Source organism: Colobus angolensis, unplaced genomic scaffold (genome assembly GCF_000951035.1).
Source record: "Colobus angolensis palliatus isolate OR3802 unplaced genomic scaffold, Cang.pa_1.0 Scaffold76, whole genome shotgun sequence".
Taxonomy (NCBI): Eukaryota; Metazoa; Chordata; class Mammalia; order Primates; family Cercopithecidae; genus Colobus; species Colobus angolensis.
The window spans coordinates 5,768,642-5,782,348 of NW_012121376.1; the positions used below are offsets into that span (position 1 = coordinate 5,768,642).

General features: G+C 51.1%; 1 protein-coding gene across 1 annotated transcript in view; it reads left to right on the forward strand.

The window, feature by feature from the left end:
• The window catches only part of COTL1 (coactosin-like F-actin binding protein 1), a 54,035-nt gene continuing 40,328 nt past the window's right edge, over positions 1-13,707 (forward strand). The window contains exons 1-2 of the mRNA XM_011928063.1: positions 1-116; positions 376-458. Of these exons, the coding sequence (XP_011783453.1) occupies positions 40-116; positions 376-458 (160 nt within the window). The 5' untranslated portion in view covers positions 1-39. The remainder of the gene's footprint in view (positions 117-375; positions 459-13,707) is intronic.

Below are 13,707 nucleotides of genomic sequence, written 5' to 3' on the forward strand. Positions count from 1 at the left end.
CGGCCGCCCCGGACAGTGTCCCGCTGAGGCCCCGCGGCGATGGCCACCAAGATCGACAAAGAGGCTTGCCGGGCGGCGTACAACCTGGTGCGCGACGACGGCTCGGCAGTCATCTGGTAGGAACTTTTCATTCCTCTCCACGCCCCGCTCCCCGGGCTCGCGCGGGGCCTCGTGCACCGAGCCGGCCTCCAGGCGGGACGGATTCGGGGCCTTCCGCGCTGTCTTCCTCGCCTTATTCCGGGACGGCGTGCCAGGCCCCCGCGGGCTTCTCCGTGGCCAGCGCGTCTGTTAGATTGTCCTCTGCAAGCGCCGCGCCGCGCAGCCACCAGCGCTGATGTGTGTGTGTGTGTGTTTTTTTCTTCTCCCAACCCAAAGGGTGACTTTTAAATATGACGGCTCCACCATCGTCCCCGGCGAGCAGGGAGCGGAGTACCAGCACTTCATCCAGCAGTGCACAGGTAGGGAGGCGCGCCTGCCGGGCGGATGCGCGGTCGTTGGGAGGTTGTCTGCACCCGGGGAGCCCCGGCCAGAGCCAACCTGGGAGGAACCGGTGGCCACATGGGGTGCCCCTAGCGCATGGCGTGGGAGGAACCCGATGTGAGCGTTTTAAGGCCTCATAAAACCTTCTCCCCTCTGGACATGCGAAGCAACAGAATTGACCCACCTGCCTCCGCCATCCCACAATGCCTTCTCCAGGCGGGGCAGCTCTTTTGCCCCCTGCGATTCACTGGTTTTCCAAGGTCAACTCCTGTGTTTCCAAACTCCAGTGTCCAGCTCTTCCCACTGTCCCCTTTGATCAGTCACTGAGCCCAAATACGAACAGGCTAGGGGGCTGCTTGGAAGGGGAAGAAACTCAGCCGCGCCCTCCTTTCTCCCACTATCATTGTCTGCCCGTGTGCTAATTTTATGTGATTTTTAATTTGACAAGTAGAATCAGATGCAAAAGAGTACACACCATGTGATTCCATTTATAAATCTTAGACAAGGCGAAACTAATCTATGGTGTGAATGTCAGAATCAGGTTAGCTTTTGGGGTAGATAGCCACTGCTTGGGAGGGGCACACCACCCGGACTGCTGGGAGCTGGAAATGTCTCTGTAGACATTTGTTGATCTGGGAGGGGATTATGCAGGTGTATACCCAAGTAAAAAATCATCAAACTGTATACTTAAGATTTGTGTGCCTTAGGTACTTCCCTGTTGTGTATGAACCATGAAAAGAAAGACCACGTGGCAGGCATCGCCATAAACCCCTCAGTAGTGGCAGAGGCTCTGTGATGTTGGTAATGGGACCTTTTAAAGAGATTGGAGAATGCGACTCCCTCCCATCTCTGGTCTTTAGTTGGAAGCAAACTTTTGGACAAAGGCAGCACAGCCCGAGGTTAGGGCGTGGACCCTGAGCCAGAAGGTGTGGGTTTTTTATTTATTTATTTTGTCTGTTTGAGACAGAGTCTTGCTCTGTTGCCCAGGCTGGAGCGCAGTGGCCAATCTCAGCTAACTGCAACCTCCCTCTCCTGGGTTCAAGAGAGTCTCCTGCCTCAGCTTCCTGAGTAGCTGGGGTTACAGGCGCCCACCACCACGCCCAGCTAATTTTTTGTAATTTTAGTGGAGACAGGGGGTTGGGGAGGGGGGGGTTTCACCATGTTGGCCAGGCTGGTCTCCAACTTCTGACCTTACGTGATCTGCCTGCCTTGGTCTCTCAAAGTGCTGGGATTACAGGTGTGAGCCACCGAGCCCAGCCGACGGTGTGGGTTTGAATCCCTCAATGGCTGCTTCCTGGCTGTGTGGCTTGGAGCGAGTTCCTTAATCTCTGGGGGTCTTGGTTTCCTTACCTGCACTCTCACAGTGCTGTTGTGAGGGTAGGTGAGTCAGTATGTGTAAAATGCTCAGAACAGTGCCTGTACAAGCTACATGATTATTTGCGAAATAAATAAAAAGTACAGAATTGTGCCAGGGATCATGTGGGTGTTTCTTTTCTTAACTGCTTCCATAATCAAATTATATTTTACATTTAGTTCAATTCAAAGGATATTTGTGGAGGGATTGCTAGAGGCTGAGTGATACTAAGAATGTACGCATGCACACACACACACACACACACAACTAAAATTACTCCTTGAGCGCTGCCTCTAGACATTCATTCATTGCTTTTGTAAACAGTTGACCTAAAATAGCAGCATAAAGCACTCCAACGATGTGAAGAGTTGGCAGGGTAGGATTTGAACCGAGGCCTCCGTCCCTCTGCCTCTGTGGTTGAATGCTTTTGCAAGCGAAATAAGTGCAAAATCTTAACTTTCTCCCCTCCGGTTAGTGAACAGCCGGAAGATTCAGCAGTATTTCTGCTTTGCCAGCTCTGAGGCTGTGCTTGACAGGCCAGCTTTCCTCGCTGAATTCACTTCTTTCCTCCCGCCCGTCACCAATCACTCCCTTCCCCCATCAAACCATGTTCTGCCCCTGAAGCTTCTGTTCTGTCCAGCAAGTAGAAGGTGATGAGGAAAGCAGCATCCATCCCATCAGGAGACTCCTGGCAGTTGCTCCCAGGCCTCAGCCCACTCTGGTGTAGTGGGAAAACACTTCCTCCCGCAGGCTTGTGGTTTTCTGCTCATATGCACCCCCTGCCCCCCAGGGACGAGAGTGGGGAGTGGCGCACGTCTGGCCAGGAAGCTGAAAATGCTCCCCTGCTGTGTGTGGATCCTCATGAATGGGCCATGGGAGCTTCAGCTGCAGTCTGCTTTCTTTCCCCAGCCATCTGTTGGACAAATGCATAGGAGAATTATGGTTGCCATGTCTGCTCTTGTTCCTCTCGGAAAAGCTTGTTCCTTCCTGCCGTCGTGTCCTCATAACCCAGGGACGGTGGACTCAACACTGGCGCTGGCTGGATACTAGTCACGCTCGACATGCCTTATCTTGGTCATGCCTCAGAACAGCCCGGTGTGGCAGGTACTGAGGTTGTTCCCATTCTACAGATGAGGAAACTGAGGCCCAGAGAGGTTAATAGGCTTCCTGTGTTCACCCAGCTAGAAACTGGCAGAGTCAGGACTTGAACCCAGGCAGGCTGGCTCAGGGGACGTATTCTTGGCTTCTGAGGAGGTCGTTTAGATTCTCACCTCGGATGGGATTGCTTGCAGGTTGCAAATGACATGTTTTTGCCCACTTGTGATGCAGAGAGGGCTCTTTTGTGGCCCCAGTTCCCTGCCAGGTATCCTGATAGGCCTGAGAAGAAAGGTTCTACTCTGGCTCGGGCTTCCTGCTTCCAAACATCTCACAAGGTGGCCAGCAGACTTGGAAGGCCAGAAACAGCACCCAGTTTCTTCCTTATAAACTCAGGGTGTGGGCCTTCCTGGGGTCCTGCTCGCTTCCCAACATTCCCCGCTCTGGCATTCAGGCGTTCTCTCTAAAATACCCCCTTCCGTGGCCCTCCCACCTCAGGCTACTGTCCCTTCTCCCCTTCCTCCCCCAGGGCTTTCCAGAATGGGATCTCTCCACCCAGCCTCCCCTCCTCTTCTCTCCCCAGCCTCCTGGCCTTGCCTTTCCTCCCTTGGAGCTGTTTTCCAGAGGGTCACTGGGTGTCTGCACGGCCAGACCAGTTCCCTCCCACCCCCGCACTCATTCTCCCAATCTTTCTGCCTGCTCTGTGTCTGTACTGCTTCTTCCCAGGCTTGCCTGGCTCCCGGCCTTCCTCGCTGCCTGCCCCACCACTACCTCTGCTCTTGCTTCTTGCTCCATAGCTCAGTTCACCTGGGATGGTCAGAGACCTTGCAAGGGCCGTGAGAGATGCCCAGTGCAGATTAATGTCAGCAGAAAATCCACTGTGGCCTCTAGGTTGGAAACTCCAGGGGAAGTTCTAGCAGCAGCAAAGGCTGCCCAAACTCCAAACAGCCTCTCTTCCTCCTCCTAGCTCTGTCTTCATCCTTCACCTCCATTCTTGCCAGGAACGGGAAGGTTTAGCCCCTGGGCAGAGCCATCTTGGTGGAGAGACAGAGCAAGCCTCTTTGCCAGTGATTTTGGGGGTCCCTGGACTGTCTGTGGCTCCCCTGAGGTCATGTGCCCATCCCTAGACCAATCACTGAGACTCTGGGTGGCCAGGCCTGGATCACATGCGCACCTCTGGAGTTGGGGGAGGGGGCAGCCCCACCCAAACCAGGAGACTGACTTGGGGAGGTGGCCTTCTAGGGAAGAATGGCATGCCACTTTCAGAAAAGTGTCCATTTGCCCCTTAACATCTCTGCCTTCCTCTTTATAGCAACAGTCTGTTGCCCTTGATCTTCCTTGTCTGGTATCTACTCTGTCCTCCCTTGCTGGGTAATTCTTTCTGTAGTACATTTCTAATCAAGTCACTCCTCTGCTCATTAACCTTCTATGGCTCCCTTCTGCCCATTGGATTACACTCAGGCTGTCTGCTTGGTTTTCTAGTCGGTTTGTCCCCACCCACATCTCCTCTCTAGTATCTCCACGCAGCCTCCCTCACGCACCTGCGGCCCAACACTGTAACATTCCCCGCCTTGGTGCTTTTGATTTTGGAGGTTTCTACCATGAGGAACTCCTCTTCCCCATCTCAACTCATGTGGGACTCAGCCGCCCACCTAGCTTGCTGTGATTCCTTCTTTATTTCAACTCTGAGTACACTTTGGAATCAGAAACGCTCTAGTCTGGGTGCCGTGGCTCATGCCTGTAATCCCAGCACTTTGGGAGGCTAAGGTAGGTGGATCACTTGAGGTCAGGAGTTTGAGACCAGCCTGGCTAACATAATGAAACCCTGTCTCTACTAAAAATACAAAACTTAGCCGGGCATGGTGGCCAGTGCCTGTAATCTCAGCTACTTGGAGACTGAGGCAGGACAATCGCTTGAACCCGGGAGGCAGAGGTTGCAATGAGCTGAGATCGTGCCATTGTACTCTAGCCTGGGCAACAGAGTGAGACTCTGTCTCAAAAAAAAAAAAAAAAAAGAAAAAAGAAACATTTTAAATTGACATCTCAGCTCTGCTTCTCACTCCCTGTGTGGTCTTAGGCAAGTGCATCCCTCTCTCTGTGCCTCAGTTTTTAGGTCTGTAAAATGGGGATCCTGACATGCTTACCTCTGAGGGTGACTGGGAAGGTTCCCTGAAGTAATGGACCTAAAATGAGAGCACAGGCCATGGTGTGTGTTGGCTGCCCTGACTACTGCTTTTCTTTTTTTTTTTGAGACAGAGTTTTTTTCTGTCGTCCAGGCTGGAGTGCAGCCTCTGCCTCCTGGGGTCAAGTGATTCTCCTGCCTCAGCCTCCCAAGTAGCTGGGACTACAGGCATTTGCCACCACACCTGGCAAATTTTTGTATTTTTAGTAGAGATGGGGTTTCACCATGTTGGCCAGGCTGGTCTCGAACTCCTGACCTCAAGTGATCCACTTGCCTCAGCCTCCCAAAATGCTGGGATTACAGGTGTGAGCCACTGTGCCCGGCCTCAAATAATTGTTTTTACTCTGATAGCACTCATGGAGGCATTATGCTTTCCATTCGGAAGCTTTCAATACATGTCCCCACTCAGCACACAGTAGCACCTGGCCCAAGCTGGTATGTAACAGGCATTTGGCCCCATGCGGACACGCATTAGACCTTTGGCACGGGTCTGCGTGCAGGAGCATGGTGAGAGGTGCTTAGCTCGGTGGTTCAAGGTTTGGATTTTGTCCGATTGCCTGGGTTCAAATACTTGCCAGTCATGTGCTCTGGAGCAGGGGAGTTACCTGTCTGGTAACCTGCTACAGTGTGGTCATTAGGAGGATTAAAGAAGCAAGTCCTTATGCTGCTTGGGACATAGTGAGCACTCCATACATGTCAGTTACTGTGATTGCCATTTTTGTCTGTGGAATTTAAGTGACATGGAAGAAGTGTTCAAGAGCACCAAGAAGACGGAAGAGGGAGAGATGACGGGAAGGAAATGGGTGCTGAGCTGGGCTGGAGGGTCACAGGTTCACCTAACAGAGCCACTGGGAGCCAGGAGCAATCAGGGCTCAGCTGGCAGAGGTGAGGGAAAGAAGCCATTTACCAGATCATGTATGTATGGCGAGGAAGTGGCTGGGGCTGTCTATGAAATCACATTTTCTTTCTGTACCACTCAAATAATACATATTCTTTGTAGCATACTCATAAACCAAGATTAAACCAAAAGAAGAGAATACCAAGTAATACAGTTCAGATACAGTTTTACAAACACTCGGGAACTTGTTCCCTCATTCTTTCATTTATTCCTTCATTCTCCTGTTCACTTCTTCATTTAACTTATTGGACATATGGGAGTGCTACTCTGTGGGGACACGATTCTAGGCACTGAGGTTAAGCATAGAAGCAGAAAAGGCCCCTGTCCTCATGGAGCTGACATTTTATTGTCATCTCCCAGGACAGACTACTGGTCTCATTTTTATCTATATTCTTGAGATATTTTTCTATTTGTAATTCTACTTCAAAAAGGGATCATAGGTATTTTAGAGCCACCTCCCCCCCATTCCAAAGTTTCCTCCTTATCTTCCTCTCTTATTCTGCAATACCAGTTTGAAAATGGCTACATAGTTTCTCTCATACAAATGTAACATTGTTAAACCAATCCTCTATCCATGGACCTCAAATTATGTATTGCAAGCAGTTTTATTTTAGAAGGAATCCAGGCATCTGGGAATGAGTCCAGTTTTCTGTTGGTGCAGATTTTAGAGCTGATTGGTTAAGAGCATCAGTGGTGGGGCTGGGGCATCTTGCTTTGAACGATAGCCTTGTGCTGTGTGACCTTGGGCAGATCTCCCAGAGTTTCTGTTTTCTCATCTGTAAAGATGGGGATAATGACTGCACGTAGGTTGTTGTAAGGATAAACCGGCATGTTCCACATAAAGCTTGTACAGTACTGCCTGACACAGAATAAATGCTCAATAAATGTGGTTGTTGTTAAAGTAGCACCTTCTGAAAGGTGTTACTTATCAATGGATAGGTTGAAATAAATTTGAGATGTGGGGTGGTTACCAGAAAAGGCATCTTCATGAAGGGCAGCATCAGCTTGCTTGGAGGCAGGTGCCCTGTAACATTTGTTGGATGATGGTCTGGGTGGAGATGATATTCCCATGAGGCTCTGGTCAACCAGTAGTGTTTAATCCAAAACGTCACACAGAGAGATGTAGGGATTGATGGTTTTTTTTTGTTTTGTTTTGTTTTTGTTTTTGTTTTTCTGTCCAGCATTCCATCCTTTGGGGGAAACTCTTCCTTCCATTTCATAATAATCCTGGGCAGCCAATGTAGTGCCTGTGAGAGGGCACATGACCCAGACTGTCCAATCAGAGTAAGCCACCCCTCTGCCAACTGGTTCAAGGGCCCTTGTGACTCACATCTAGCCAACCAGATTCATCCCTGAGACTTTAGACAGAGTTGCTGGTAAAGATTCTTTTTATCTTTCTCTGGGATTAAAACAAATAAGAATGATGAGGACTTGGAGCTCACAGGGCGTGTCTACCATTTATAGAGAGAACCTGTCTGAGAACTCAGGAACAGAGCCTGGTGGTAGGGGTGGAGACAGGTGACGCAGCTTAAAACTCTGGGATCCAGCCATGCCTGAAGCTTTCTCCTTAGACAGTTCACTTTCATGAGCAAGTAATATTTTTTCTTAGGCCAGCGTGAGTGGGTTCTGGATTTAGTTTCCATCTAAAAGAGTCCTGGCCATAGTCTCCAGGTTAGGCAGCTGGACACAGTCTCAGAGGAGAGGAGAATCCAGGCTGGACAAGGAATTTAAAGCCTCTCATGTGAGAACTGACTGAGGAAATTGGGCACATTTAACCTTGTGAGATCAAGAGGAGAGATCCTTGGGGGCACGCGAGTGTTGTCTTCAGATGTTTGAGGGGCTGTCATGTGGAAAGTGTGGACTTCTTGTGTTCCTACCCCCACACCAACCCTATGTGGTAAATGGGACTATGCAGGAGGAATTCAGGGATAGTGTGTGAGTCTGCTCTCACGCTGCTATGAAGAAATACCCGCAACTGGGTAATTTATAAAGAAAAGAGGTTTAATTGACTCACAGTTTTGCGTGGCTGGGGAGGCCTCTGGAAACTTACAGTCACGGCAAAAGGGGAAGCAAACACGTCCTGCTTTACGTGGCCGCGGGAGAGAGACTGAGAGCCAAGCACAGGGGATAGCCCCTTGGAAAACCACCAGCTGTGTGAGAACTCACTGTCACCAGAACCGTGTGGGGGAAACTGCCCGGTGATCCATGATCTCCACCCCGTCCTGCCCTTGACACATGGGGGTTTTACAGTTCAAGGTCAGATTTGGGTGGGGACACGGTCAAACCAGATCAGATAGATTTTGGGCGGCCCTGGAGGGGAAGAACGGCCCTCAGGGCAGAGCGGGCCACCAGAGGAGAAAGCGAGGCCCCCGCCATGGGAGCTATGTCAGGAGAGTCCGACGAACCGCTCGGCGTCGATGTTGAAGAAAGGACTGAAGGAGACGCTCCTTCCCTCTGCGCTCTCCCGTGTCACAGCCCCGTTTTCGGGCCTGCTGTGCCTCCAGGAACACTGACCAAATGTGGCTTAGTGCGGGCCTGGCGGATGCCTCTCGGAGGTGGGATCAGCCCTACCTGGACCACAGAGACTGAGGGTGGTGGACGGCTGGTTCCTACGGAAAACGAGTATAGTTACCAAAAGAAGGGAGCTGGAATGCTAAGGAGTCAAATTCACTCGCTGTCCATGACCTCCTCATACATAGCGATACAACGCACAGAGTTGGCAGTCTATTTATCGTGCTGTTTTGCGCCTGAATATTTTTTCCCTAGCTGCACATACACACACGGGTTTCAGAAATTTGGGTGAGAAGGGAAGGAGAGAAATTCCCTTCTTTCCTAAGGTCTAAGGGACTGAAGTTCTCCATCTGTGACAGGGCTTTGGTGACAGTTATAAAGTGCTGAACGGTCTGTCCGTTATGCATGTGACAAACATTTTGTTGAGTCCCTACTTTGCTCTAGAAACAATGTTGGGTTTTTAATTTAATTTAATTTTTGAGACAAGATCTCACTCTGTCGTTCAGGCTGGAGTGCAGTGGCACGATCTTGGCTCACGGCAACCTCTGTCTCCCAGGCGCAGGCGATTCTCCTACCTCAGCGTCTCCTAGTAGCTGGGACTACAGGCACCTGCTTTGGCTCATTTTTGTATCTTTTGCAAAGATAGGGTTTCATTGTGTTGTCCAGGCTGGTCTCGAACTCCTGGGCTCAAGCAATCCACTTGCCTTGGCCTCTCAAAGTGCTGGAATTACAGGTGTGAGCCACCTCGCCCAGCTGGGTTTTTGTTTTTAAGTGGTACCCTGAAGGGCTGCTGAGACATTACCTTTGTAATTTTGTGCACTATCCAGTCTCCCATTGCCTTCTTTGCCCACGTATCTGTTGCTGGGAGGCCCTGAGCCATGCTGCGTAGCTTTTTTGTGTATCCAAAGGCGCGTGGGCTTTGTGGTAGCTCTTTCAGTCTACTGCATGGTGATGTTTGTGCTTTCTTTTCTGTTTGTGGCCTTGTCACCCATGATGAAGGATGGTAGATGTGTATCTTCCTGGTAAGTACAGTGTCTCATGTTTAAAAAAGGCCTTCCCCAAACACTAGTTAAATTGTGTTTTTGCCCCTTGAAAATCTTCAGAAGTTAATGCAAACTTTTTGAAAGCATTGCTTACAGGTTTTAGGGATGTTATAAATACCTCCTTGTCTTCCATCCTTTCTTTACCCTATTTCATTCTGGCGCCCACCCACACCTGGAGCATGGAGCCCTATGCCTAGGTCTTTGATAGTATTCCAGTTGCCAGATTTGGTGGTCATTTCTTTGTCTCTGATCCACTTTACCTCCCTCCAGCATTTGCCAGTGACCAGCACCTCCTGAAAAGATAGTCCCCCTCGCTTGTGCTTCTGCTTCTGCACGGCTAGACTTGCCTAGTTCTCCTTTTATGTCTCTCTCCTCTCATTCTCACTTCCTTCTGCTGCTGCTTCTTCTGCTTCCTGCCTGATAAGTCTAGGCGTTTCTTAGGGGTCCACCCTGGATCATGACCTTGTCTTCGCCAGGACATTTCTTGAGCATCTACTATGCGCCAAGCCCTTTGCCAAGTACTGAATTGAGTCCTTTCCCTGAGCCCAGTGAGCCTGCAGTTCAGGCCAGGGGTGGCTTTCTAACCTTCAGGTCGGGCTGCTCCCCCGTCCCACTCCCAACACCTTTTCCCCATAAGGTCCAAATGCTCAGACATGACATGGGGTGCCCTTTATGACAGGTGCTGGCCAGCCAACTCCTCCAGTGCGTGTCCCCAACACACACGATGCTGACCTCAGGGATGCCCAAGTCCCAGGCCCTACGTAGGGGCTTTGTGTGTGTTAGCTCATCTAATTTATCTTCTCTCTGAGGGTGTAATGAGCAGAGTGACACCCACAAGTAGGAATTATCCGCACTACACTGAGGAGGAACCTGACATTTTCCTTGGAGAGCCAGAGTCGCTTGCTGGAGATGCTGCAGCTGGGAAGAACTGCACTTTGAATCCAGATCTGTGTCCGAGGCTCCCAGCCCTTCCCTGTGCCGCGCTGCCCTGCCTTCCCGCTTCCCTAGGCCTGTGGATGCTCTTCCCTCTGCCTGCACTGTTTTCATCTGTTTCGCCTTCCTGGAGAACTCCTACACACCCGTCAAGGCCCGGTGTGAATGTTCCCTCTGCTCGGATGCCCTCCTTGTCTCCGTGGTGCTGGTGTCCTGTGTGGTGGTGGTGTGCGTGTCTGTTTCTTCATCTCCTTGGCGAAGTCCTGGAGAGAGGGACTTTGTGCGTTTGGTGGTGGAATCCCCACTCTTCATGATTAGCTGGCTCCCAGTCTCTTTTCCCCACGGGTGTGTTGCTTCCTTGAGTGGGCCCAAGTCATGGGCTATATCCTGGGTCATAGGCTTTTCTCAGCAAGTGCTGGCTGTCTACCCCTTTGTCTCTTGCTTATAGAAGAGAACCCATAATTCCTGGGTTCAAATTTCAGCTCTACTTCTTATGAGCTGTAGGCACCTGGGACAGAATCCTACAGTTACTGCTGTGGGCATCTGGGACAGAATCCCGCAGGAACCCTTAGAGGAACGTGGAGAGTACAGCCCTGGGAGGCGGCGGCACGTAGCCACCGACTCTCATCCCCCATTGGTTGAGGGGTCCTTTAGGGGCTTTAGGGTTTCTGCACTCCAGGCTGTGCCTCTGTGGGGTTGAGCAGCTAGCACATGGCAGGATGTCATGGTGTACCCACATGGCTATGCCCACCACCGCTGAAACCAGACGTGGCCTTCGAGAAGGTGACGAGGAGTCAAAAAGCATATCCTTGCAGCATTTAGCAGTGCCTAAGATCATAGCCACATGTGCAGTTACGCACCTCTTTATCCTGTGACTTTCCTGGGAGCATCCAAGCCCCGTGGGGCGGAAACCTGGTCAGCTTTGTTTTCTGCAGTATTGGCAGCGCTGGGAACAGCACCTGGCAGCCTGCACAGATGTCGTTGAGGAGGCAAATGAGTGACAGTCCATGTAGATGTCTGAGAGCTAAGCTCACACAGGAGGGCCCGCTGTCCCCTCCTCCAAAGTAACAGTCCAGTGGCCCACAAGGCTCCCCGGCTGCTACCACTGGCCACGTGACTCCTCTGGCCCCAGGCTTCTTACTCCAGAGCCCAGACATTGCCACCTTCCTCTCCCACTTAAACAAGTGCCAGAGACTTTTCTGATTTAGCTCAGTGGCCTCAGCAGTGGCAGGTCCCCAGAGGCTGGTTTCTGAAGACAGGCATAGCACCTCAGCATTTAATATTTTATTTCATGCTAGCATTTTGAAATTAACCCATCATAGATCTTGTTTTTAGTTCTGTACTTAGTTTATGGTCATCACGCTTTTCTTCATGCATTTATTCTTATTTTGTCTTCTATGTAGTTAGGTAAGCTTCCTTGCCAGTAATAACTAAGTTGACAACAGCAATGGTTAACAGTGGACCTTTATTAGGTCAGGCATTAGCCAAGGTCATTGTGTTAATTTCCTATGGCCACTGTTACAAATGACCACAAACTTGGTGAATTAAAACAACATAAATGCATCATCTTACAATTCTGGAACTCAGAAGTCTGACATGAGCCTCCCAGGACTAAAATCCAGGTGTGGACAGGGCTGGTTTTTCCTGGAGGCTCCAGGGGAGAATCCATTTCCTTGTCTTCTCTGGCTTCCAGAGGCTGCCTGCATTCCTTGGCTTGTGGCCTCTTCCTCTGTCTTCAAAGCCAGTCGTGGTGGGTCGAGTCCTCATGATGCCATCTCTCTGGTTCTGGCCCTCCTCCCCACCCTTCCCCATTTCAGGACTGCAGTGATCACACAGGTCTCACACAGATAACCCAGGAGAATCTCCCATCTCAGGATCCTTACCTTAATCACATCCTCAAAGTCCCTTTTGCCTTGTGAGGGACGTATTCACAGTTTTGGGGTTTAGGACGTAGATGTCTTGGGGGCCATTGTTTTGCCTGCCACAGTCACTTTCTTGTGATTTCATTTAATATGCACAGTGACCAGCATCGCGGGCCCTGTTGTTATCCCGTTTCACAGCGGGGGCGGCATGCGGCCGGGCTGCAATTCTTACCTGGTGCATGTGCTTCTCGCCCCCACTCCTGACACCCCCTGCACCCCAGCTTGCAATGTGAAATCTTTGTGAAACAAGGAGGCAAGACCACGGGAGGCTCTTTTGTGGAACACCAAGGTGCAGACCTAAGGCCCAGGCCCAGGCCATGGGGGAGCCGTGGCACTGTTTAGAAGCCACGGTTGTTTGGAGGCCATTTCTGCCGTTGTTGTTGACACAGAAAACCTGTGAGTGTGTCTGGGGAGCAATGCTCCTTAATTCCTGAACCCAAATGTTCCCTCCTGCCCTGGAGAGACTCCCAGGAAATCCCGATTTCCCTACTTTTGCCTGAAGGGCTGGCCTTTGGAGGTCTGATCTGACCCGGAAGCGGAAGCGCTTTTCTCCCCCTTTCGGGCTAGAGCTTTTCTCCCCCTTTCTGGCTAGAATTCTACCCTGCTTATAAAATGGAGTGTATTGTTCATGGCTTGCAAATAAAAGCTGCTGCCGCCTCAGGCGGGCCAGGGGTCAGCTGGAGCTGGGGGAAGGGTGAAAAGAACCTGGCTTGAGATGCAGAGAGCCAGGCTCCTGGTGCCCCCTGTGTGACCCCTGCAGCCACAGCCCCCTCTGGGCCGCTGCCTCACAGAGGGACCGAGAGGACTCTGTCCACCCTGGAGCTCTCAGGCCAAACCTGGCTGCTGTGTGGCCCATTCTTGGGAACACCATACTCTCTTCCTGGGTGACTTTGATCACTCATCCCGGCAGCAAATATAAACTGAGCACTCACGGTCTACTGGGCACTCGGTCTGCTGGGCACTCGTGCTGGGAGAGCGCAGTGGGGTGCATCACCGTGCACAACCTTGTGAATGGACCAAAACCACTGAATTGTACAGTTTAACAGGGTGCAGTTCATGCTTTGTAAATAATATCTTAGGTTTAAAAAGCGTAAAGAGGCTGGGCGCGGTGGCTCAAGCCTGTAATCCCAGCACTTTGGGAGGCCGAGACGGGCAGATCACAAGGTCAGGAGATTGAGACTCATCCTGGCTAACACCGTGAAACCCAGTCTCTACTAAAAAATACAAAAAACTAGCCGGGCGAGATGGCGGGCGCCTGTAGTCCCAGCTACTCGGGAGGCTGAGGCAGG